This window comes from Lynx rufus, unplaced genomic scaffold (assembly GCF_022079265.1).
Source record: "Lynx rufus isolate CCGP_SWC_20201006 ecotype Redwood Valley unplaced genomic scaffold, mLynRuf1.p SCAF_5, whole genome shotgun sequence".
Classification (NCBI taxonomy): domain Eukaryota; kingdom Metazoa; phylum Chordata; class Mammalia; order Carnivora; family Felidae; genus Lynx; species Lynx rufus.
The window spans coordinates 92,604,556-92,631,262 of NW_025814867.1; the positions used below are offsets into that span (position 1 = coordinate 92,604,556).

The 26,707-nt window shown below is 43.7% G+C and overlaps 1 protein-coding gene across 1 annotated transcript in view; it reads left to right on the plus strand.

Moving 5' to 3' along the window:
• Positions 1–3,645: 3,645 nt before the first annotated feature.
• FSTL1 (follistatin like 1) overlaps positions 3,646–26,707 on the plus strand; it is a 51,791-nt gene continuing 28,729 nt past the window's right edge. Inside the window, exons 1-2 of the mRNA XM_047099653.1 lie at positions 3,646–3,664; positions 3,821–3,877. Of these exons, the coding sequence (XP_046955609.1) occupies positions 3,662–3,664; positions 3,821–3,877 (60 nt within the window). The 5' untranslated portion in view covers positions 3,646–3,661. The remainder of the gene's footprint in view (positions 3,665–3,820; positions 3,878–26,707) is intronic.

Sequence of the window (26,707 nt, forward strand, 5' to 3'; positions counted from 1 at the left end):
TCTGTACAATCACCCTATGGAATCAGTACCATTATTATCCCCATTTTACAAATGGGGAAACTGAGATGCAGAGAGAGTACATAACTTGCCCGGCGTTACACAGTAAGTAGTAAAGCCAAGATTTACTACCAATGTACATTTGAACCAAGACAATGTGGCTTCGAAACCCATGCTCTTAATCACAACAATACACCAGAAAGACTGCACTACCCACATGCTAACATTTAGCATTGTTCAACTTTCTAATTTTTGCCTCTGTGATGATTGTAAAGTAACATCTATCACTTAATGTATAACTTAGACGAATTACTTAAACCGTCTTTGTCTCAATTTCCTTACCTGTGAAATGAGGTAATAAAATAATATTGATTTCATAGGATTGTTGTGCAGTTTAAATAATACCAGTGATTTTGAGCATCTTTTTTCTACTTGTTGGCTATTTGAGATTCCTGGTTTGGGAACTGCCTGTTCATAACCTCTGCCCATTTCAAACTGAGTTTCCAATCTTTTCCTTACTGATTTGCACGAGTGTGTATGTATGTGAATGTATATGTGTATGTATATGTATTTGTATATGTGTATGTATATGAATATGTAATGTATATGTACATTTCAGTTATGAGTTCCATGTCAGTTTTAGATATTGAATATCTCTAATCTTTCATTTTTTCTATAGTGCTGTTGATTGAACAGGAATTTGTAATTTTGATACAATCAAATCCATCGACTGTGCCCCAAACGTGGAGAGAATAAAGATATGAAAAAAAAAACTGTTTATGCCCTAAGCATCTTAAAATCTAGCTGGAGAATCAAGAACAATAACCACATGAACAAGTGTTAAACATCATATAACAGTATGCAATAAAATGCCAAGTTGTAAGGCTATATAACCAAGTTTTAACCTTGGAAAAATAAACAAATGTTCCTGTGCTTCAGTTTCCTTATTTGGAAAACGGAAGCAATAAAAAATACCTTTCAGTTTGTTGTGATAATTAAATGAGACATGTTGAATGGCTCAGTAGTACCTAGTATACAGTACCAACCGCAGCTCAGATACAAAGCAGATCAATAAAATAATAATGGCTACCATCTGTAGAGGTCTACTACCTGCCAGGCACTTTCTATAACACACCGCATTTGCGTTGCTATCTGTCAGAGAAGGAAACCTCGATTCCTAGATTCCGAGAGCTTAAGTAATTTGAGGTCACACAGCTAGTAAGTGGTAGTCACCGCATAGAAAGCCAGGTTTGTTAGACCTCAAACCTCATATGCTCTCCCCTATGCCAAATTATTGTACGAAATGGTGCTAAAGAAACAAAGAAACTTCACTTGGGTCCTGGGGAGAGAGAGACAGACTTTGACTTTGAAAAGACACAAGGAGAAGGAGAGGAAAGGAGATCATGCCAGATTCTGAGGGGATGCAGTGCCTGTGCAAGGATAAAAAGTATTGTGAGTTATTAGAGGGCCAAAACCTTTTATGCTGCAGTTCCCTTCAATCCTAGCACAGAGACCAGTACAGAGGGTGGGGAGACATCTATTCCCTACATCTCCTATTTCCATACCAAGGAAGCAGGAATGAGTTATCTGACTGGTGAGCTTCAAAGAGGAATGATATATGTGTCGCCGTGACCCCTCAAGTTGGGGGAGCTGGCCTGTCCTAGAAATCATGTGTTTTCTGCTTTTCCAGAAACTGTAAAACTGCAGTCAATTTTACAAAAGCAGTTTTTCACAAGAGGGGACTCTCTGCATGTCTGGCCCTCTATCAATCATTGAGGGGGTGTGGGGGACAGGTCTGGCTTCCCAAGGTTACACAAGCAAATTGTCCACTTCTGCTTATGACTGCCAGGTACTAAGAGAGCCATTTAACGTATTTTATTTAATTCTGGGGTGAAGTACATGCAGGTCCATTGTCCTGGAAGATCTAAAGGCATGGCCACCATTCTAGTGCCTGCCCAGGACAAAGTTGATATTTTCCTCCCTTCAGTCTGACTCCAGTGGCTACCTCAATGGACTGTGAACCTGTATGGGGAATATGGGTGTTATCTGAAACCCCCTAAAACCACAACAGTAGGCTCTCAACAAGCCATGGTAGAAGAAAGAATATGAAAAGTTCAGAGGACAATGAGAATACTGGCCTGATTCCAGCAAAGGGAGTATAAGAAGTAGTTGAAGTAAGGTTACATAAATAGGTTGGTCCCACTAATGGAAGACCTACATGGAAGGGAGAGAGCTTGGATGCGATGTGGGTGAAGAGCGCTGAGAGTTTCTGAGGGAGGGGAAGAGCCTAAGGAGGACAGAGTTTAAATCAGGTAGTGAAAATATGGCAATGCATTGCAGTGGAGACTAGGGGAGGAGAGCCTGGAGCTGGAAAGCAACCAGAGGTGGTTTCCAGATTTCCCCAGAGAGGGAAGAGGAGGTCTGGCCTAGGGAAGTGGCAATGTGAGTAGCAGTAAAGAGATGCACGTGAGATCTCAAAGGGAAAACTGCCAGATCTCGGGGAAACCGGGGTCTGGGAAGAGGGGAAACGTTTGGATGGCGCTGCTCTGAAACAGATAGATGAGCAGGCCTGGGAGCTGATAGGAAGTGGGGCTCAGCCTTGGGCACGTTAAAGCTGAGGCGTCGAGTGGATTTGCTTCTCAGCACCAGGGACACCAGACACAAGGTAGGAAAGGGGCCGCAGCTAGGAGTTTGGGGAGTCAACACCTTCAAGGAGGCAGTGTACATTTGAAGGCCCTTCGGAAGAAGTTGGTGGAGATGGGAAGTATGAACAGGGAGGGGACTTGGGATGACAGGGCTGGGAACAAGGGCACAGGTGTGGGAGCAAGGGGAGGGGGGCGGAAAAGAGGAGGGGGACACCACTCCTGGACCAGAGGGGAGGATGGGATGAGGCTGCTGGCAAACGCTGGATTAAGGATCTTTTTAGCAGAGCAGGGCGGCTGCCACCTCTCCCCCAGGAAATCCACAGTTGAACCCCAAGCAGCCTTCCCCAGGCTGACCGTGTTCTGGGCCCTGCGCCCACTTCCTCGCACTCTCTCTGCCTGCCGCGAGTCCCTGGTCCCCGGGCCCGTAAGGGTCCCTCCGCACCTCTGGCTCTCTCTCCATCAGTCGTGGGGCGGGGGGAGGGGGGCGGCTCCGGCTCCCCAGGCCGCAGGGCGCCTTTTCCTCCAGGTTCCCGCCCTGGAACCGGCCGTGAGCCTTCCGCAGCACCGCCCACCTGGCCACCGCCGCAGCCCGCGCCCACGGCCCGCCAGAGCTGCCGCAAGCCTACAGCCCCTCCCGGGGGTGGGGTTTCGGCCCCCCACCCCTCTCCGCCTTTGTTACAGCTTCCCCCCGGACGCGCCCTCTCTGCCTCTGCCCCCACGTCCTGGGGGCCAGAGGGAGAGGGGTTCGGGTGGCGCCGGGACGCACGCGGGCTCCCCAGAGCGAGGGGCGGGGAGGACGGAGCGGAGCCGGGAGCCGCGAGCCGCGGGGGCAGCTGCTGCAGAAGGGGAGGAGAATGGGGAGGAGCTGGGGGGCAGGCAGTCGGGGAAGGAGGGGTCTTAAGGGGCGGCGAGCGCAGGTCGGATTTCCTCCGAGGCTGCCGATCGGCGGAGCTCCCACCTTCCCTTAGAGCTCGCTGCAGCCGCCCTGCCCCGCGCCCTCCGGAGACCGGGACCAGACCATGGTGAGAGCTGGGTGCGCGGCGCGGGGCGCGGTGGCCCGACCCCTCCGGGCGCCCGAGGGTGGACGGGCGGAGGGGGCGAGTCTGCGGGACCCGGAGAAGTTTCCGGGGTGGGCGCGGGGCCCGGCGCCTTCAGCCTCGCTCTTCTCTCTTCCGCAGATGTGGACACGCTGGCTCGCGCTCGCGCTGGTGGCGGTCGCCTGGGTCCACGCCGAGGTAGGTGAGCGGCCGAGGAGGTCCGAACTCGGGATCCGGGGCCACTTGGGTGTGCGCGCCTGGCGGGCGGGGGAGTGCGTCCTGGGGATGTTCTCCCGGGGTGGGACTGGGAGTTTCCATGCGTGGGGTGAGGGGGCCGCTCCGAGCAGAAATGCTACTTAACGAAACTTAAACCTCCAAATCAGGAAAAGTAGTTTGGGCCGTAAGCGGGAGCCCCACCGCGGCTAATATGGAGGGAGAGTGGGGAGGGGGGAGAGGACGAGCTGGGTGGATTGGGACGGAGGCGGCGACAAGAGCAGCAGCCGAGTTCAAAAAGGCGCCTTTGAGTTCTTTCCTTCACTTAAAAGGAAATTGAGAATAGTTGGGGGCTTTTTGCTTCCAAGGCTGACTCCTTGGGGAAAGGGGCGGGGGGGAATCTCCAGAGATTTTTCTTTTAGGGCGGAGAGCCCTTTTTTTTTTTTTTAATTTTTTTTATAAAGTAAGTTCATGATCACCAGCATTTTTTTTTTCTTTCTTTGTAAAGTCCTCTCGGATTTTGTGTTCATATCAGGGCTATATAACGGCCTTTAAAAGTCTCAATTTTCCCTTAATCCAGCGTTGCGCAAGTGTAAGAGATCCATTGCTCTGCTCTTTGGGGGCTCCGCGTTTCCAGTCAAAGTATTTCAGCACTTTTTTGGTAATGTTTTCCTTTCAACTCCAGTGACCTTCCTGAGACACTACAAACAAACCAACAAACCCTTCACTCACAAGCCCCTCCATTAACTCAAAGGTTTATGGACAGAAAATAAACAATTCCAAATTCCCTGGGCTCTAGTCTCTCAAACAGTGAGGTCAGAAACCAAACATTTGATAATTATGGCAGGAAATGTGGAAGGAATTAAAAAGCATGAGGGAGAAGAAATGGAATGTACATTACAAAAGAAATAGCTCCCTGGTGGGTGGTTATTCTCCCTCTTTGAATTTTTTTCTTCATATTACAGTTTAGCCCCACCCTTAGCATCATAACTTGAGTCTGCCCAGAAAAAAATCATAAAAGTATGCAAGGTCTTCATGATTAAAAAAAAAAAAATACACATACATTAAACTCTCACTTAATTCACTCTAGGTTGCACTGGAAACCCAAGCTGTTTTTACTCACAATGAAATAACAAAAAAAAAAAAAAAATAGCTCCTGTTTACTGGATATCTACTTTGTGTTATAATAAAACCCCATTTTAATGATGGGAAAACTGAGTCAGAGGTTACATAATTTATCCAGTGCCCTAAGTTGTTAGATGGTAGGGATAGGGATTTGAACCCAGATAGTCTGGCATCATACCCCAGGTTCTTAACCTCTATCCCACAAAAGGAGTTCACGTTTGGTGTGCCTCTTACACAGCACACATTGGGCTACATGCATCATTTCTTTTAAATCTTCCCCAACCTTAATAAGGTCAGCGTTGTTAACCCTATTTTATAGAGGAGGAAGCAGGTTTAGGAGATTAGGTAACCTACTCAAGGTCACATGGCTAGTTATTTCTGAAGAAGGATCTAAATCCAGTTCCCTCAATGTTTGGGGGCCCATCTTGAACACCAGATCTGCTTCTCCTGCATTTTGTCTTCCAGGGTTTGAATTTGAGGGAGGATCTGTCTTCACTGGCTGATTTAACCCTAGTTAAGGAACACCCTTCCATCCCTGCTGTGGCCCTCAAAAGGCAGCTGCAGCCCAATGATGGATGAAGTGAATCCCTGGTTGGTTTTATGGCCAGGCTTAGAATTGCCAGTTAGTGTGTGAAATCATTCAGTGAACTGGAATGCAGATGTGAGGTATGATGAGGCAGTTGGTTCCCAGACCACAAGACTGAAGGCTGAAGGCTGTGTGGCCCAAGGTCCAGGATCTATTCTAGGCAGCCTGTGCTACACCCCTCCCCCTCAGGAGCATTGCAAGGCAAAGCTTTGCTCTCATAGGAAGCTCCCCCAGCAGCAATTTCCTGCTTGAGGTGGAAGAGCAAAGAGTACTCCCACCAAATTCCCAGCTAAAATCAAGAAGTGCTGAGGCATGAAAACTGAGAGTTGGTGCAGAAAGCAGGCTGTGAACTCAGGGTACCTGAGCAGTGAGGAGTAAGTATGATCCAGTTTGCATTTCTTGGCTCCAGACTCTTAAGGATTATTTTTTAATCAATCCAATCTCTTGATGTCTGGCCTGAGTAACACATGGCAAGTTTTTAACCTGTGTTTAATAATAACATACCTTTAATTATTAATAAAAAGGTAAAATAACCCTAGCAATTTATTATTTTAAGCATTTTACTGTGTAATTCTGCTTGAAATAGAATTTTTTTTCCTTGCTAGCTATAACAACATATAGCAAACATATAGCAAATTAATGATATTTACAGCCTTTGTTGACATGAATCCACTTTAGTAGACTTTAGGGCTAACATTGTACAAATATTGTTGAATTTTTTAAAAATGACATTTAGAAAATAAACTTAGTTTCTTGGTGCTTTTTGGTTTAATATAAGTATGATTATTCAACTCAACATATATATTTTTTTAATTGTGATTACCTGACAAATCATGTTGATATTACAAAAAGCCAAGCCTTTGCAGTAGTAGACCTCCAGAACTAGAGGTGTCCCAGATTTGGGAAAAGGTGGTTGTCATCATTATTAATGCCAGTCTATAAATCCTGTCTGGCTAGATTCAAGAAACTATTAACAAATCTCATTAAGGAAAGTGTTATATTTTGAATGTCTTCCATGGTCTCTTACTTGGCACCACTTTTTTTTTTATTGCTTCCTCTCATTCTTACTTTCTTCTTGTCTTAATACCCTTATTCCTTTTAGCAGCCTCCCACAAAATTCTGCCCCATCCACATGAGCTCACTTCTGTGCTCCTTTATATTTCTGTTTGAAGGGATGGTGGGGAGTGTGGCACAAGTCTGTTGAAGACTATACATTAACATCTGTATGGATGAGGAATAGGGGGGATGGGTCGAAGCAGCTTGAGGGAGTGCTTCAACTGACAATTACACAGCTACCCCTTTTTTAGGTTCTGTTGAGAGGGGGCTGTGTGGGCTCATTCATTCTTGCTCACCCATCCCCCTCCCACTGAGAATTCTAGCAGTTCAGAGAGGTGTTGATGGAGACTGGGAAAGTTTGACAATCCAGGCATTAGGGCATGTGCCCTTGACTCTGAATAGGTGGATCTGAGTCTAACATGGCAGGCTGGAGGGAGTCCTGTGGCCCAACTGTCTGCTCCTGAAAGACAGCCTTGGTGAGCACCTAAGCATACTTCCACTCTCCCTTGGTGGTTGTCTCTGCTTGCACTCTGATTGCCAGCATTGCAGGTCTATAAATTCATCATGATAAGTCACATGTACGGGGGACTCATTCACAGATCAGAATGCTCATTTCAGTAAGGAAAAACTTGACCCATGAACTGCGAGTATATCACTTAAGATAATAGTAAAAATAATAACAATTACACAGATGGGTGAGAAGATTATTAGGTCATTGTCCCTCTGATGCCAGATTTCTCATTTACACCCTATTATCAAAATGCAAGTTAATCAACCACCAGGGGTTTTATTGGCTGATGTGGGATCTCCTCTGTATCCTTCAGAATTATCCTAATGGTGGATATAGGGAGGCCTACAGTCTGGCCCACATCCTCTGACTGCTTCTTGGAGCTGCAGCAGAACTACGATTTTAATATCCATCTTGCACATTAAGCACTAAAATAATATCTTGTTTCCTTATTCATTGGCAAATAAACTACTTGCTGTGATTCTAAAGACCACTATTGGAAATTAGACTGTTAAAACATAGCAGGGACTCTGCTTGAATAGTCAAAACAGATGGGCAAGCACCCTGCAAACTGAGGCCCTGGCCACCAAAAATGTCTTTAGAAGGAGGACATATTCATTTCCCATAGAGGTCCCTGGATTGGGTGATGGAAAGCACGAGTCCCTTCCCAGGCTCAGAGGAGCTAACTGGGGAGGAACTGTGATCAGGGGGCATGGGCTGCAGTGGATGTAATGTCTCAGAGAAGAAAATAAAGTCTTCAAAGTCAGTGAGTTAGAATGATGTGTTTCTAGGAGAATAGAGAAAGTAAAGGATGAACTGTAAATACCAGTGGTCGCATATCATGAATTGAAAATGTCAGTATTTGTTTTCCTACTCTTCAAATAACCGGACATGGAGACAGCATTTCTAGCAGCCACAAATAGAATTAACATAATGACACCAGATATTGTAGGGTTGAAAAATACCTTACACTTAGATGGATTCATTTTGTAAAGCCAGGTTTTTAATGTCCTATAGGTCAAATGCATAATTTTCTGTAAGGTGCCATCTTCTGGTGCCTGTAACTTTGGCGTGGGGTTGGGGGTTCTCTAGGGTTGAGTCATCGACAGCATGGGTCTTCTCTTCACAGGGCCCATCAGGCAGTATCCCCACAGGCCGAGCATGCCCTACACACAGGGCTGAGTCATGCATAAAGTGCAAGACATGGTCTCTGCCCTCATTACAGTCTAATGATGGGCCAGATACCTTAAACTGCGGCAGCTGTAATATTATTATAACTATATGATGAACAAGTATCTGTACAATTATAATTATTGCTTTTTTATATTAACATAGGGCTTCCCTTGATTTTTAAAGTATTTTTACATTAGCACAATGCACAAATCTTTAACATAGAGTTTGATGAACTCTTACATCTGGATATACCCATATAGCCAGGACCCAATCAAGGCTGAGGAAGTTGGTGCAGAGAGGAGGCTGTGAACTCCTGGTGTGTGGAAGCAGTTACAATGAAAAAAGTGAGGAGTAGATACGATCAGAGTTACATTTTATCACTCAGGGATCATCATTTAATTAGTGCATCTTCTTCATGTCTGGCCCAGTAACATTTGGCAAGCTTTTAATTTATGTTTCAACAATAAACCTTTAATAAGTAATGAAAAAGTAAATTAACCGTCTCCATATGATGATTACAATTTGGATATTATTTTAAGCATTTTAGCAGTGTTTATAGCAGAAAATTGATTTTCTTGTTAACTATAAGGACGTATAGCAAACACAGTTAAATACGGTCTTTTTTGACATTAATCCATTTTAGCAGACTTTGGATCAGCTTTAGGGGAGCTGACTTGACTATTTTGCAGATGGATATTCCAGGGCTCAATATAATCTACACTGAGAAACTAAATCAAGGAAAGAAACTCAAATAGTTCTTTTTGATCACTTTGCCCTGGCCATTATTACTTTCAAAGGGACTACATAAGATGTCTATTACATTATTTATGATGGCTAATACTTAAAATTTACTACATATCCAACAGTAGGGGAAGAGTTAAGAGTTAACAACAATATGTGCCACTAAAAGTTATGTTTACAAAAATTTTTAAAGCTCTGGCAAATGATTGTGATTTAATTTAAAAAGCAGAACACCCTCCACTCTGTGCCTTATTCTCACAACTGTGCACAGATTTGTATAGAAGTGTAACAAAATCTTAAAATCCATCTTGAGGATTCTTGTGATCCCTTTCCTTTTTTCAGGAGGAATTTACCATCCTAGTATATGCTCTTTTATTTAAATAAAAGTGTTGAGCTATTTTCTGATAAAATATGAAAAGATAATATGCTCATAAAAAGCTTAGAGAATATGGAAAAGATGAGAGCAAACAATAAAATCAACCATAATTCCACCACCTAAAGATAAATCAGCCCTGCATCCCTTCTTTCAGAGAAACTATCAAAATCAATCAACAAATGTATGTGGTGAGCCTACTAAACACTGTAGGCAATAAAAATAAGTATGAGGTAACACTACGAGATAAACGGCATGCAGTAATGGGACAAGCATGGCAAACACATCACCACTACCCCCTCCTTTCCCCATGGCAGACATTGCTAATCAATCATAGGATTCTGTCCTTCTGAGTCTGGAGGAGGTTTGAAAATCCTCAGCAGTGTTCTGGGTAGCCACTAGCAATTAGTCTGCATGTGAGATAAAAGATATTTGCCACTACTTCTGGAAAAGTCTATCCAATCTGACAAACACTGGTATATCTTTAAACAAAATTAAGGTGATTAAAAGGCAGAGTTCAGGACTATGTGAAACAAAGACAACATGGGGTAATGGGTGGTATGACTAGGGTAGCGAATAGATGAAATCACACACACACACACACACACACACACACACACACACACACACAGCACTTTATTCCTGGCCCAAGCTTTTAACTTCTTTAGACAAATTCCAACACCTTAAAGTGAGCCAAACCCTCTAATGTTGGCCATCAACAAGAATATGATAATGAGAATTTTCTTGGCTGTTCTGATGGAGTAAACAGTTGTTCTTGCTAAGGCTCTCTAAGAGCTGCTGCTGTCATAGATAACAGTTCCTGCATTAGCAGCCATCTGGCAGTAACTTGCTAATAGAAAGCTCTTTGGGTAGTTGGAGTACAAAATATATCCTATAAATCTGCATTTTCTGCTGTGGTTGGAGGATTTCAATGAAATCTTTCACAGACTTTTTATGTGCTCATTTGGAAGCCATCACCAATAAGCTATTCCCAGGATTAAGCCTGAAATTTATGACCCTTCAAATGTTCCCTGAATAATCCTGGACACTATTTTTGACCAGCTAAACTGTTGCCAAAACAAGTCGTGTGACACATGGCAAAAACCATGACATGTTGCAGGCTCAGATTTATACATATGTGTGTCATGGGATATTGGCTTGAATTGATAGAAGGAAAGTGGCTCTTTGTCTTTACTTTCTATGTCATTCAAGACTTAAAATTTTTGTGTCTGAGGCAAAATTTGTCCTTTCCGCACAGTCTTTCATTCTGCCCTTCGATGATAGTCAATGAGTATAAATTATTGATCTACTGAAGTTCCAGACATTATCCCAATCCCTTTGCACATATGCTGCTATTGAGAATAGTGTGGAACTAAAAGGCAATACCATGGAGGTCCCTGTTCTTAAGGAGTCACTACCACCATAGCTCCTGTGCAGCTCAAAAGGACCTGGCCAACTTTAGGGCCCAGATTTATGGCTTTCACAGAAATTTTCACTCCCTTCCTCACCTCTCGCTGCTGGTTCAGAAAACCCTGAAATGCAGCATAGGGATGGATGCCTTCTCAGAACTTGAGAGGCTCCACTTGAGTTGCTGGTGCCATTTTCAGCCTGTCTACCTTGACCACTCAACCAACCTATCCAGAAGGTGGCAGCTTTTTGTGTGGAAATTGTGTCTGTTCACGGAGTGCCGATGCTTTTCTCTTGTTTCCCATATTCAGGTCACTCAAGCCTTCCACTGAGTTCCTTCATTCTCTTCTCTTGTTTGCCATATCTGGGTGTTTCCAAGTTTTATCTTTTACACAGACCCTGTTACAAGCACCTTCTCATTATTAAGAAAGATGTTATAAAATAATGAGAGTCCTTGACTTCAAAGTCTTGCTCCACCCCTTTCTTGATGATGTTACCTTTTTTAAGCCACCTACTGTCTCTGACTTGCAGCTTCAGTTAAGAGCAAGGGCTTTGGGTAATGGGCTGGGTTTGAATTCTGCCCTTGTCTAGCTTTGAGGCTTTGTGCAAGTAACTTAACCTCCCTGAGCTTATTTTCCTCATCTGTAAAATGGGGATAATGGCCATCTCTCTGTCTGTCTAACTAATGGAAACTGGAAAAGGTTTCCTCTACTCATGAAACATAGTCAACATGAAACACAATAAAGTGCCTCTTAGCAGCCCCTAGTAGGCACTGAGAAAGAATGTTTTTGACTCTGTAATGACTTCAACAAGAGAATTCTCAACTTACATACTAACATCTAGTAGGCATTGTGTATATTTGTACAACCTGTGTGCTGGCTCAGGCTGTTACTGTGTTTATCCTTGAGAGGAGGTGTAGCATAATGGTTAAGTGCTAAGACCTTGGAGCTAGATTACCCAAATTTAAATCCTAGCACTACCATTACTAGCCCTGTGATCTTGAGAAACTTACTTAACCTCTCTGGGCCTGTATCCTTATCTATAAAATGGGCATACTACAGGGTATTTACTCCATAGGTTACTTGTGAGAATTGAATGACTTATTACATGTAAAGCAGTTAGAAGAGTGGCTCAGCACATAAGAGTACAGTGTTAGCTATTATTATCATCCTAGTGGCATCTATTTATTGGAAGAGCTCCAAAACCCATGGAGTGTGGGTGTAGGTGTGCACATGCACGTCCGTGACTTACAGAACTCTCCTTGCCTCTTTTACTCTCCAGAGATTAAGGATCACCTTTTTAAATGACACCTGGATGGCTCAGTCAGTTGAGTGTCTGACTCTTGATTTCAGCTCAGGTCATGATCTCATTTTCTTGAGATCAAGCCTCATGTAAGATTCCACGCTGAATGTCCAGACTGCTTGGGATTCTTTTTCTCTCTTCCTCTCTGCTCTCTCTCTTTCTCAAAAAAAAAAAAAAAAAAAAAAAAGACAACTAGGCTATGGATATTTATTTCAGTGGAGGCTTTGACGCCGAGAATTCATATCAGAACTCTTGCTTCTACTGAACCAATCTTGCTTTCAAACTTCTAGATACTGTCAGTTCTGTGAAGTCAGAACCCTATCATTCCTGCAGAAAGAGAATTAGGTCCTCGTTGAGCCCCTCCCGTTGCACAGGCAGTGGGCTGTGCAAACTAGCATAAGTTCTCCCTAAAGACAGTAAATGAGGGAGAGAACCAAAAAGGGGAAAAGAGGGAGAAAAAGCAAAGAAAAGAGGGTATAAAGTTCTTGGAGGAGCACCTGAGTGGTTCAGTTGGTTAAGTCTCTGACCAGCTCAGGTCATGATCTCACAGTTCATGGGGTTGAGCCCTGCATTGGGCTCTGTGCTGACAGCTCAGAGCCTGGAGCCTGCTTCAGATTCTGTGTCTTCCTCTCTCTCTGCCCCTCCTCTGCTCTCTCTCTCTCAAAAATAAATAAACATTTAAATAAATAGCTAGCTAGCTAGCTCTTGGAATTTTTCCACATTCAGTTTTTCTCTCCCCTCTGTCTCTCCTTCTTAGATACGGAGGTGGCCACCGGATATCTTGGGTTTTTTGGGGGGATGGTCATTTTTGTCTATTCTTGCTGTCGTCCCCATAGCATGCCTGTTACTGGGCCATAAATTCTAAATTTGGGGTTTGGAACATATGATCACGCAAAGGAATAGAACCCTTTGCTTTCACTGTTTGAAAAATAAATACCTACTCTCAAAGACAGGGTAGGGAAGTATTCCTGGAGCAGGCTGGGATTTGTCCCTCTGGGAACCAAGGCAATGCTCTGGGTGTTTGGCACACAAACCTTGAGTCCTCCGCTGGGAACTGCTGTGTCTGGTGGCCAGCCCTGACTGCACCCTCACATGGCCACTGATCCCAGGCCCCAGAGCCAGGTCTTTGTTGCTCCCCGTGCTGCTCCTTGCTCTCCTCTGTGTCTTTCCCTTCTCCCTTCTTGTCTCTCTCAGCTTCCTCCTCCACCATTGAAGCGAGGTCATCGTGGAGTGTTGGCGCCACGTTAGGAGCTGCCAACCCCCCCCCCCCACCGACCACCAGGTTCACATTCTATGCGGAGAAAAAGCTCCCCAAAGTTTTCACACAGTATTTTGCTTCACCCATCTAGGATCAAGTAAAATTTCACAAAGTTAACTCAAGGAATGAAAGAACTATCACAAACCTGTTCTCTGTCAGGCACTAAGTTAGTGCTGGTGACTAAGACATAGACCCTGTTCCTAAGGGGCCTGCAGTCCAGTGAGGGAGGGAGACAGGAGCAGAGGCTCAGAGTGATCCAGTGTGGTAAGTGCCAGGACAGGCCTGAGAACCCACGCCAGCCCTGGGGGGTCTGGGAAGGCCTCCAAGAGGCCTCACAATCTGCGCCCTGAAAAATGAGTAGTAGCCAGACAACAGCAGGAGGAGAAGACAAGAGCCTTCTCGTATTTAATTCTCACAACCCGAGAATTTATTACAATCTTCATTTTAGCAATGAAGAAACCCAAGCTGAGAGGATACAGTTAGTTACTCAAAATCAGCCACCTAGTAAAGAGTAAAGCCAGGATACAAGCCCAGACTTCAGCTCTCAAAGCAAAGGCTGTGTGTTCCAGGCCCATTGTGTCTTATTTCTGAAAGTGACTTTGAAAACAACCCCCCCCAAAAATGACCAGGCCTAGTCATTTTGGCCACATAGATAGGCATCTGATCTCAACCTGGTTCAGGTTCAGCTGCTTCTCTGACATTACAGCACTTGCAGCTTTGTGTTCAGTGACTCGGGGGATGTTTTAAGGCAGTTTTTTTGTCCTTCGGATGCATTCAGATGTTCCACATTGAGTAAGACCAGATTGAAAGGCAGCTCTAAAAAAACTCCAGCTGAGTTGCTGTGTATGGTTGTTCTGACTGTCTACTGTACCAGTGCAGCTGGCCAAGGGGACCACTGGGGCTGACTGCATCCTGCACTCAATGAGCCCTGGCATGGAGCTTGTCTGTCCACCCAGACGACGGGCGCCTTCTTTCCAACTGAGACACAGAGTTCCCCAAACCCAACAGTTTCTCTCAGATATGTGATGCTTATTGGACCACGGTGGCCATTTCTCCATCTGTACTTTTATACATTGATATCATTCAAGTCTTCTAAAATTTTCATAACAGGCCTCCATCAAAAGCCAGTTCTGTATTTTTGTGGGTTTTCCTCATGGATTTAGCTAATACAAATAGAAATGTAAAAAACCTGTTCTTTTGCACCCACAAATGTGCTACGTTGGGCTGTTGCCCAACTCCATCTAGTTTGGGAACTGTGATTCCCCAGGAATTAGGAAAAGCATTCCTAGCTTCTCCCTGATTGCTGGATTAGCACAGCCTCCCTCAGCCCACAGCTGAATTCCAGCCCTGAGGAAGAAATGTCTTATTAGACTGAGTGAACTCCCAGCCTGGAGCCTGTCAGAGGCGGTGTCATGTGTTTGCATTAGCTGAACAAAAAGCAAGCAGGCTTTCTGGCCTCACTCCCCCTCCTCCCGCACCCCCCTCTGGAGGGGCCGGTTAAAGTCTAGACAGTGTCTGCTTGGCACTATGCCTTTTTAGCACAATCTGCACGGTTCTGCAGCTCTCGCTTGGGTTGCCTTTCCTCACTCACTTCCCCAGTTTTCTTGGTCGGCCTCAAACTGTCTCAGGGAGACTGGCATGAGCCGCACACAAAAGAAGCAAGTGAGTGAATTTATGAGACCATCAGGTTTCAGCTGTCTGGAGAGGTTCGCAGTTGAGGAAATACCAGCAGTGCTGGCTGAAGCTGCGTCTGAGCTTACAGAGATCCCTGATGTGAGCTGGCTTCAAACAAGCCTCCGCTTCTTGGCCAGACATGGGCTGGAGTGAACAACCCACGACAGACAGTGGCACCCAGGTCTTGAGCCTCTTTCCTTCCGTTGGTAGTATGAACTTGGGCAAGTCACCGGCTGCCTCATCTTGAAAATATGGGGGTTAGAGCAGGTGAGCTCTGGAACCCAGCCCAGAAATCCTATCCATAGGAAAGGAGGCAGACATGTTAGGTTCGATTGTCAAAATACGCTTAATGGAGTTAGGATATTTGATTAGCTCTTGTCTTAATTGATGGTCCCGAGGAGGAGCGGTTTGAAAAGAGAAGCTGGCCCAGGAGTGGGAAAAGAGTGACTAAAAGCAGTTGGCATTTTGTGTGTCTTACTGTCTCCTGCGTATATGGAGTGCAATATAAATAGTACAGCATGTGGCACCCAAGCAGTCTGCATGCCCAGGAATCCCAAATGCTGTTTACTCTATAGAAAGGAACCACTTGATTTTCCACTTCAGAAACCAGCTGCTCAACAACACTGGGCAAGAAATGAAGGATGCTGGGTCTCTTTGGGGTTGAGCGAAGAATTTTTTAAAAAAGGAAGACAACCCAGAATTCTAAAGTGTGCAACTTGAGCTTTTATTGAACTGATTAAAAAAACAAAGACAAAACTTTCTTCTGACCTTTGTAAATATAAGTTAAAATAGAAATTAAATATAAATTAAAAATAACGACGCAGGGGTGCCTGGGTGGCCCAGTTGGTTTAGGCATCTGACTCTTGATTTCTGCTCAGGTCAGGATCTCAAAACCATGGGATCGAGCCCCACGTCAGGCTCTGCCACAGTGAGTGTGGAGCCTGCTTAAGATTCTCTCTCTCTCCCTCTGCCCCTCTCCCACTTGTGTGTATTCTCTGCCTCTAAAATTAAAATAATGATGATGTTGATGATGATGATGATGATGATGATGATGATGATGTAGTATTGAAATGGCTTATAAAAATAACTGTCTGAAAATGCTGTGTGGACCCTAATATTGCTTTCTGGGTCACCAGTGCTACCTGGCCCATGACCAGGATCCTGGGTTTCCTGAACAGGTATTGATGAAGTTGCTGCCCTGGCCCCCATGCCTTTCTCCAAATCAGTTCAGGGCTGTTATAGCTGAGGGCACTGCTCTTTGGCCTTGACCTCAGCAGTTAAATCAAGTGACTTGCAAGGGTGAACTCAGTAAGGAAACAGAGGCCAACACTGATGTTTTAGTTCCACTTAAATGCTTAATATCTTAACTGCACTCCAATTCCTAAATACCAGTAGTGAAGCCCAGTATGCTACATTGTACCCACTGTCAGTCCTGCATGGGGCCGCCCAATGTTGCCTGTGGTTTTCCACATAAATCTACTTGTACACAAGTGTCAGAATTGAATTAAAATTGTCTGTGCCCCAGAATAGCCTGTATACACAGACACACACATACATTTTGCTACTTAATTGACATTACTTGAGTTAGATTTCACTACTTGGAGAGTATGACTGTCTACCTTTAGCTCAAATACACTTCCCTCACAAAAAACCCCAAATTTCTATTGGAACTAATGAAGAGAAGCATGTATGTTATTAAATTTCCCCTAATGTGACTGTCTCGTTTAATTTAGTTCAGTATTTGATCTGTGTTATACTGTCTTGATTCCTTTCTGAGCCAAGGCATATAGAAAATAGTGATAAGGAGGGCTTATTTTTGTGGTTGTGAAGCTTCTTAATGAGCGTTAACTTTATCAGTGCATGTTATTCATTTATTCATTTGTTCATTCATTCATTTCCTACCTCATTCCAAAACTAAGAGGTATGTTTTTCCTTTCAAATCCCATAGCTAGCATGTCCTGCTGTCTTCTGTTAGTGCTAGGCTAACTATTTTCAGTGCTGGGGAAGGACCTAAGTTTGTGGCATATTTGCAACAGAGAAAAATAAAATAAAGAACGCAAAGACAGAAAAATTTCTGGTGACTCTCACTAGGATACTTGGCTCATCTAAACTTCAGTAAGAAATTGATGATGTGGGGGCGCCTGGGTGGCGCAGTCGGTTAAGCGTCCGACTTCAGCCAGGTCACGATCTCGCGGTCCGTGAGTTCGAGCCCCGCGTCGGGCTCTGGGCGGATGGCTCGGAGCCTGGAGCCTGTTTCTGATTCTGTGTCTCCCTCTCTCTCTCTGCCCCTCCCCCGTTCATGCTCTGTCTCGCTCTGTCCCAAAAATAGATAAACGTTGAAAAAAAAAATTAAAAAAAAAAAAAAGAAATTGATGATGTGTAGAGTTTCTGTTAGAGCAGCTAAAAGCTATTAAACTGGGCACAGACTCAGACATACTTGAGTTCCCTTTATGGACAAGGTCCCTATAAGGAGGACCCAGGTGGGGTTTCTGGGGTAGCCCACCTCAGCTCACAAAAACCTGCTTTGGGATGCAGACAGGTGTCACAAATGCTTGATATTCTTAGTTTCACTCCTCCAGAGTCATCCTTATCCTTGGGTCTTCTCTGTATGCCAAAATTATGATGCTACAATTAATTGGGGTCAGGTTGAGGTCTATGTCAGAAGCAGGAGAATTCAGCTGACTTCTTTTCCCTTAGACTCTTAAGAATCTTTCAGGAGTGAGTCCATTTGTGCTTTGTCCCCCACCCCTCCTCTAGTCTTCTATCCTTGGCATTTTCTATTTTCTTTCCTTTCTTATCCTGTGTGGCCTTGGCCTTGCCAACAGCCACATGCAGAGAAGCAGACTTCCTGGTTTAGCTATTTATTTTTAGGGTAAAGCTTTCCACTCCATGCATTAATTGGTGTCTGCATCATGTTCAACAGAAGAGTAGTTTTCTGCATGGCACTAAGGGCTGGCTAATGATCAAAGAAAACTCCAGGAGAAGGACACCTACTTCAGGTGTGAGTTCATTAGAGGTTTCTCAATTTCCTTTCTTGGGGGGATGGGACTAGAAGGGAGAATGGGGTTGGGAAGCATTTTGAGTAAAGAGGCCAGACATTGAAATCTTCTTTGCTGAACATTGGGTATATTCAGTATTCAGTATTCACTGCAGTATTTCTTTCTTTCTTTCTTTCTTTCTTTCTTTCTTTCTTTCTTTCTTTCTTTCAAGAATGAACAGCAATCCTTCTTTTTTTTTTTTTAAATGTTTATATCTTTTGAGAGAAAGAGAGAGCATGAGCAGGGGTGGGGGGCAGAGAGGAGAGAGAACCTAAGCAGGTTCCACCCCGTCAGCACAGAGCCCCATGTGCGGGGCTGCATTTCACAAACCATGAGATCATGACCTGAGCTGAAATCAAGAGTCATATGCTTAACTGAGCCACCCAGGCGCCCCTAGATTTATTTCTTAATAAATTTCCTAAACTACTTGGGGGCCATATTGTTTAAAGGACAATTACTAAGTTAATAGCTTTATCTCTGAGAGATACAACTGGACAACAGTCTGTGTTTTTTTTTGTTTTCTGCAAAAGAACATGTATAGGTAACTAGACTTATTATGGGGATTATTTTGTAATATATAAAAAATATCAAATCACTATGATGTACACCTAAAACTACTAGTATGTGAATTATACTTCAGTAAAAAAAATCAAAGAAAAAAAAACCAAGTGCAATACAACCTGGAGGATAATAAGAAACTATAAAAGTTGTTTTTTTGTGTTTGTCACTTGCCCTATTTAGGCTCTCTGTTTGCTTAGACAAAACTAAGAAAACTATGAAGATAATAAATCCTCTAAGAACAACCAATGCTTGAAGATTGTTAAGCCCACTGTGTTGATCATTTTACAGCTTAGGTCATTTCTCTCTAATTTTCTTTACATATTTGATCAAATAGAAGGCTCTTCATTTCTTGCTTAAGTTGCAACATTGAATTGCTGGTGGGTTAGAGAGCGAGCTGCGATCCTCCACAGTGGCTGTATTTCATTTGGTGATTGGGTTATTTTTCTACGTAATGCTACGATTATTTTGCCCAGTGTAAAATAAATCACATTGTCATTTAAGAGCCGTAATGACTCATGTTCCAGTAGCCTGGAATGTAAAGACCTCCTCATTCCCAGTGATCTATTGTTTCTCCAGGAGAAAATCTTCTCTCTGTTGAGGTTGGTGAAATGAGCCTGTGTGTGTGTGTGTGTGTGTGTGTGTGTGTGTGTGTGTGTGTCTCCAGACAGCTGAGAATAACGAGCTCTAGATTACCAATCCCTAGGTTTAGATGTGACAATAGCCATATTCTGAATATCATGATATTTTCTTTGAAAGGGAGACAGAAAGTAGGGAATTCTAAACCCAAGAGTGTTCAAAGCATGTGAACTGCCCCCAAATAATTCTTGTTTTAGAAATAAGTGGAATAAATAGGAAGAAGGAAACTAGTAATGAGGAAGCCTGAAGGAAGAGGAGAGAGGCAGTGATGAGGGTAAGAAATTCTCACTGTTACTTGTAGTGGGGTAAGTAAATGAATATGAGGCGATAAAGTGGAGAATTTCTGGTCTTTATCTTATGTGCTGCATGAGGAAATACTATGAATGAACACTGGTGATCTATACAATCAGAGAAGATATGTCTGCTTTTGTGAAGTGAACATATGGTCTGTAGGCAAAACTCACAAGAACAAATGATAATGTAAAAGCTATAAATTAAAACGGCACCTGTATATAGAGTATATAGCAAGAGTGATAATGATATAAAGTACCTTACACAAGGTAAGTGCTCAGTAAATAGTAGCTGTTATTCTTGATGTTTTTACTTGAATTCTAAGGCACAGGAAAACTGCAGGGAGAGACATACAGATTCTAGACCCATGTTTCTCAAACTGTATTGAGTGATGCTAATATATGTGCTAGGTTAAGTGGTTCTTTAGTTGCAGGATTTTTTAGAACCTTACAATGTTCATGTGCATTATTTATTTTCTTTTCTAGGAGGAAAGTATCATAAGCAGTGTTTCCCAGGCATTTTGCATTGAACACCATTTCCAATATTCCATTAGTATTTCAGTGCTGTGTTCCATGGAACAGTTTGGAAACATGGGTCAATTCTGAACAGATTTTCATAAGCAGAGTCCATTTACACCTGACTCCAGGTCTTAGTGGGTTGTTGAACCCACTTCCTAAACTAATGCAATTTCACTGAGAAGGCATGGGGAAGGCATGGGACCTATCTGGACCCCAGGGCCAGTCCAAGGGAAGATCCTTCTGGGAGTGACTCCATACTGGACGCTGGTATGGCCATGTCCATATCTATCTAAATCTGGCTGGGGTATTTTTTGATTATCAACTCAAAGTACCCAGGAGTCTTCTTCTGGAGTTTTCACTTTTCCTATCCATTCTCAGTCCATCAGCAAGTCCTGCTGGCTCTACGTCAGAATATATTACCTCTTCTTTGACTGTTATCAGTCTCCATTGCCACCATCCTACTCCAGGCCACCATCATTTTGTGCCCGGACTATTGCAGTAGCCTCTTAGCTACTCACCCCTTTTTCCTTCACGCCTCTCTCCATCTACTTCTTTATATAGCAATCTTTGTGAAACACGTATCTGATCACTGTGTAAAAATCCTCCAGTGTTCCCCATTTCATTAAGAATAAAATACAAAGTTGTTATCAGTGCGTACAAGGTCATACATGCACCATGCTTTGCCTGCTTTTCCCAACTAATCTCTCACTGCTTTCCCTGCTAGACCCTATGTTGCAGCTACACTGGGCTTTTTCTGTTCCAGGAACATAACAAATTTCACCCTGCTTCACAACCTTTGCACTTTTTTTCCTGCTATCTGAACTGCTCCTTTCATTCTTAGGTCTCAGCTCAAGAGAGCGTTCCCTCACTCAGTCTAAAGGGTGCCCCCTCTCCTAGATGTCTGAAACGACCTTGTTCATTGTGTTTCTTTTCACTCTCCTCTCTCTAGAATATGTACTTCTTCAAGATACAGTCCTTCTCCATCTCATTTACCAATGAATCCCAAGCACCTAGAACTGAACTTAGCAGATACCAGGTGCTCAGTAAATATTTGTTGAATTGATCCACTGGTCAAATGGGTTAATTAATGAATCCAAATATCTCCTACGTAATATAAGGAGATACATGATATCCTGCCTGTAATTTTTGATCTCCGTGTCAGATTCTGTAAGTATTTGTGCAGCTGGGAAGATGGTTGATAGCATCTGCCCATCAACACTTTGCTTAACGTTGGACATGGTAGTAATGCTGGGCTTGCTTAGTCTGACACCTGGATTCTGATTCTCTCAGCTCCAGGTGAAGTTGGAATATAAGCAGAGGCTTACTGAATAGTAAGTATTATTATTCTTTCCCTCCATGCAGCAATTCTGATTTAACTGGGCATCGTTCCCAGAGTAAACTAATATCCCAAGGCATATAAAGTAAAGCATTAAATTAAATTCTGTTGTCAGTGGTTCTTTGCCCCAAAGCCTCTGGTCACTTTGTTTTCTGACCTCAACATTTGCTGAGACATTTGCTGAGACCTTTATTTTTTGGGATCCTTTCTGCTCTTGCTCTGTCTCCTGTTCATTTGAATGGCAACTGTGCCCTGTTCATTTGAATGGGCAAAACAGTGTCATTGGATTTGCACATTAGATCTCAGAGGATCTTTTATCCTGGGGAAGGCTCCACCAAGGGCACAGTGATCAGCAGTAGGTCGGGTCTTAGGGAGTAGACACTCCTACTTACCTGCACCTTATTCTCTAATCCCTTGCTCTTGACCGTAGACCAGTTTCTTGACTTCCAGAGTATGTTGGCCACTTTTCAGTGCAGTCAGGGTAACCAAAAGCAGTTAAATATGTGGCATTTCTCTCGTGTTGAATCAGTTAAAAATGAAGAACAGAGCTTTGAGAACTAAACTGCTACATAATACTTAGTGTTTTTGTTGCAAATGATAATCTGTAGCAACTAAGCTACTAGGTTTTTGTGTAGAGTTTCTAATGTAGTCCTTGGGGGAACACAAATTGAACAGAAAAGGAGGTCTTTGTACATTGTGGGTACGGTTTGAAAGTCTAGCAGGATTTTAATCTTTGCAAAAATAGGGAGCTTTGCTACAGTGGAGTCGAATACCTGGCAGTCTCTCATTGGTGGGCCCCCTGCTTCAGATACAGCCTGATTGGCCAGCACAAGTAGGTTTTACAGCTCCTTCCCCCAAGCTGTGACTTCCCTGCTCCAGGGAAAGAATGCAAGGCAGGAATGTCTCAAGAATAGAATGTGCATATTTTCGTTGACTTTAATCTCAAAGCACTAAAATTGTGTGTGTGTGTGTGTGTGTGTGTGTGTGTGTGTAAGTGTAATATTATTGAAAATTGACAGCAAGAACATGTAGCAGTTGAGCCAAAAAACTAAAAAAAAAAAAAAAAAAAAGGTTTTGAGAAACATCCACTACATTGCCAAATTTATCCATGGTCTCTTATGCAAAAAAAAAAAAAGAAGAAGAAGAAAAGAAAAAAGAAGTAAGTATTAAGAGAAGTTTCAAAATACAAAGCCATACAAAGTACAAAAGGAGGTGGCACATACTTTATTTTATAAAAGAGGCTAGAAGGGTCGAGTGACTCATCCATAGGCATTAAAAGCAGAGTCAGTTAAGCTTAAGTAGCCACGATGCCTGCCCGTTTTCAAAGGACTGGCTATTCACTACCTTACTGTCCTGGTCCCAGATGTAGCCCAGCATGCTGTCTTACCCAGGTGTGCAGATATCCATTGACTTCAACTATATACACCACTTACAAGACATTCCTCGTTAAAGAGAGTCTTACTCTTTCTACCTAAACTCTCCTCAATTCAGCCCTCAGTAATATGTCAGCTCTCGGAACTTATTAGAGCTGGGTTGTTCAGTAGGAAAAGCCACCAGCCACAAGTGGATGTTGAGCTCTTGCAGTGTGGCTAGTCCCATTAAGATGTGCTATAAGTATATAATGCATGCCAGGTATCGAACTGCATATGAAATAAAGCATGTAAAACGTCTCACTAATTGGTTACATGCTGAAATGGTAATATTTTGGCTATATGGGCTTAAGTAAAACAAATTATTAAAATAATTGTTTCTTCTGACTTTCTAAAATTTTGCTCGAAATTTGCAAATCTTCTGTGAGACTGGTATTACATTTCTGTTGGACACTGCTGCTTTAGAGACTTGTCACTTAACTGTATATCACATGTAGTTCCACCAATGCCTGGAGTTGTTACTTATTAGATTGTGTTGTTATTAAAATTCCGTGTATTTGCACCCCATCTCCTCATCTAAACTGTCAGCAGCTTAGGGACATGGGCTGTGCTACCATGTGACTTTCTTAAGGACATGTGGCTTTCTTCCTTGAGACCCCAGCATCCAACCTGATGTTTGGTATTTTGTCGTTCAGTTACTTGCTTGGAAATAGGTTTTGTCCAGTTCTACTTTGGACAATGCTAAGGAAGTGCAGATTAACTTGTGTTTGCAGTGTTGCTTTTTTTCAAAGGCACTGATTTTATGTTGTTCTTAATTTGTTCCAGAAAGGTTAATATTCCTCTAAACTGGACTCTTAAAATCCAGGGGACCTGCAGTGGATGTCAAAACTTCCTGGCACATGTACCCAGCAGAGAGCAGTGGTGTTCATTGATGATTACAGGTAGTAAGGAGCCCCTTATTGCCTCTCAGAAATCTTGGGGAAGCTCCACATTAAGCTCAGAGATTTGCACCCTACTGTCTAGGACCTGTCTGCATTTAGGTCAGGCAAGTAAGACAAGATAGCCCCAGTGGCTCCCAGCCTTGAGCCAAGGTTGAGAGAAGAGGACTATTACTGGTCACGGTTGTCCTGTAACTGCCAGGAACTTTTATAAAATAGCTGTGATTCCCAAAGTCCCCGAGAAACTACTAGGGGATGTACCCTGGGTGGGCCTTACCCTCTAAACATTCCACAGTTTTGTAATTGAGCTGTCGCTGAACCACATTCTCATAATTTCTGGGCTGGTTATATTCTGCCTAAAATACAGTCATTTCTGCTGGTTCCCTGGGAGAGTTTAAACCTTCTCTGGGTTTTGTGACCACAGAATCCTGAGCCACTGTTTTTGATTCAGTTGTTAAGGAATGTGTAAGAATGCACACCTGGAAACCTCCCCTCTTCAGGCAGAGATTTATGAGGTCTCTCTGCTGTGGAGTGATCCCAGTCTATTGACTACACTATTGCCATAAATCCATAGAGAATCATCTCTCTTTGGCAATAATGCGTGAAATGAATGTTTTTCTCTTTAGAGAAGCAGTTGGAAGGATTTGTAATGACCAAGATTTTGAAGGAAAGTGGTCCTGTTTGCCCAGGTTCCCCAGCTTTGCAGAGCAGAACCCCACGAACATCCTCATATGGCAGTTGAATCAAGGGAGATTAAGGTTGCAAGGGGGAAGCACATGCCCAAAGTAGTACTTTCTTTGAGTTTCTCATCTTTCCTAGGTTATGTCCTAGGAAAATCAAGTCCCCAAATCTGTAGCTGGGCTTCTGGGGGCTCATAGACACCAGGTTAGAATTTTCACTCTGTAAATAAAACTAGTAATTTTTCCCCTTAGGTAGCCTGTTAATTAAGGTGACCAGATGTCACAGTTTATGCCTATTGTCCAAGTATGTCTATTTTAAAGGTCCCATTTTGCTTTCAAAAATATTCCAATTTGGCTGATAAAATGTTTGGTTGCCCTACTAAGAGCAGAGATTCTTCTGCTCAAGCTCACATACCCCTACTTGTCCTGTGGTACCCACCCAGCATCCGCCTCATGCAGGAACTAGACTCCTTAGTGATATGTAAAGTAAGCTTGCAGCTTCCCCTGCTGATCCCCACACTAAGATCTAGAAAGCTCCTGGGACCAGAGACTGCCCAGAGAACAATATCACCTGCACACATCCTCCCAAGAATTGACTTCTCCTTAATTCCTTCCTTCAGATGCCATCTGAAGGGAACGCTTCATCTGCATTTGGAATGGCTCTGGGTGTGTATCTGGGGTGTAGGAAGTGGGGGTGAGGAGGAATTGGATGGGGAGGGTCCTCAAGAGTGTAGGATTGGGCAAGGGGGAGAAACAGACCCTGCCCGTGGATCCTGAGGATGATGAACACCACCTGCCTCTGGCATTTCCTTGGAAGACTGTATTCCTCGGACTCCAGGTTCTCCTGGCCGACAGTTGCCATGGCAACAGTGTCTTAAGAACTTCTAATTACATCTGTCTGCTTCTCCTAGAACCATACCAAGCCACACATATGGTGACTTCACTTAGCGTGGAGTTTCTTGCTGGGTTTTAACCCCTTATGCATTCCACAGGCTGGAGAATAATTGCTGGGATGCTGGAAACTTGACAGCTGCTTTGCAGCCACACTGCCCCCAGAGTTCCAGGACTTTGTGTTTTTATTTATTTATTTTTTGTTTTTTAAAAAAAAATTTTTTAACGTTTATTTATTTTTGAGACAGAGAGAGACAGAGCATGAACGGGGGAGGGGCAGAGAGAGAGGGAGACACAGAATCGGAAGCAGGCTCCGGGCTCTGAGCCATCAGCCCAGAGCCTGACACAGGGCTCGAACTCACCGACCGCAAGATCGTGACCTGAGCTGAAGTCGGACGCTTAACCGACTGCGCCACCCAGGCGCCCCTGTCTGTGTTTTTAAAGTAGACTCCCACTGTTATTCTCTGCTGGGTCTCTGGGTCTCTCTGCTCCATTTTGTTCCCGTCAACCCTAACCTCCCTGCTATCTTCCCTCTTGCCCCCTCCGTCTGTCAAATGGTTTCAGCTTTTGGTTGGACATCACAGTTCCTTTTAAGATGCCCAGCACCCTGGGAACTAAAACAGTTGGGCACAGCAATAGCCTAGCCCTTCCAACTCACATTTCAGTGTATTCCAGCCTGCTGTAAGGTCAGCCTCATAGATGAGCCAGAAGGGAGTGGTTGGAAACCTCCAGAACATGCTGGCACACGGGGGAGGGGTAGAATAAGGCAATTTATTCTTTCTCATGTTTAGGGAGACTGACCACGTACCTTCTACCTCCCTTCTACTTCATACGACAGTGTAGGAATAGGGTTCGTGAGGAGAGTGAGCATAAAACAGCTGCCTTGCCTCATTTCACAATTAGGCCTATTTTCACAATTTCTCTTGGCCTGTCATCCTTGCTTATTTTTGTCTCTACTTCTCCCTTGTGTAGGTCATCAAGGTGTGAGCCTGCTCTGTGATGACCCCCATCCTACACTCTGAAGTCCCACACAATTTTTCCTTCCCACGAGGTACCCTGCATTGCCACATTGCCTCCTCTTCCATTATTCTCCCCCAAGCACGTTGTCATTCCTTCAGCATATCTGCTGGATTATACATTAATTGTGAACACACGAAATGACTGAAAGCCATTTCAGTCCCCCATTGCTCTCCTGTCCACCTCACCATTACGCGCGCATGCTCACACACACACACACACACACACACACACACACACCCCAGTGTCTTTCTGTGGGTCTAAGATAATCTCTCATTAGGGAATTCCAGGCTGAATATTTATTGCCAGGTGAAGAAGGGTGGTGTCTTTAGGCTA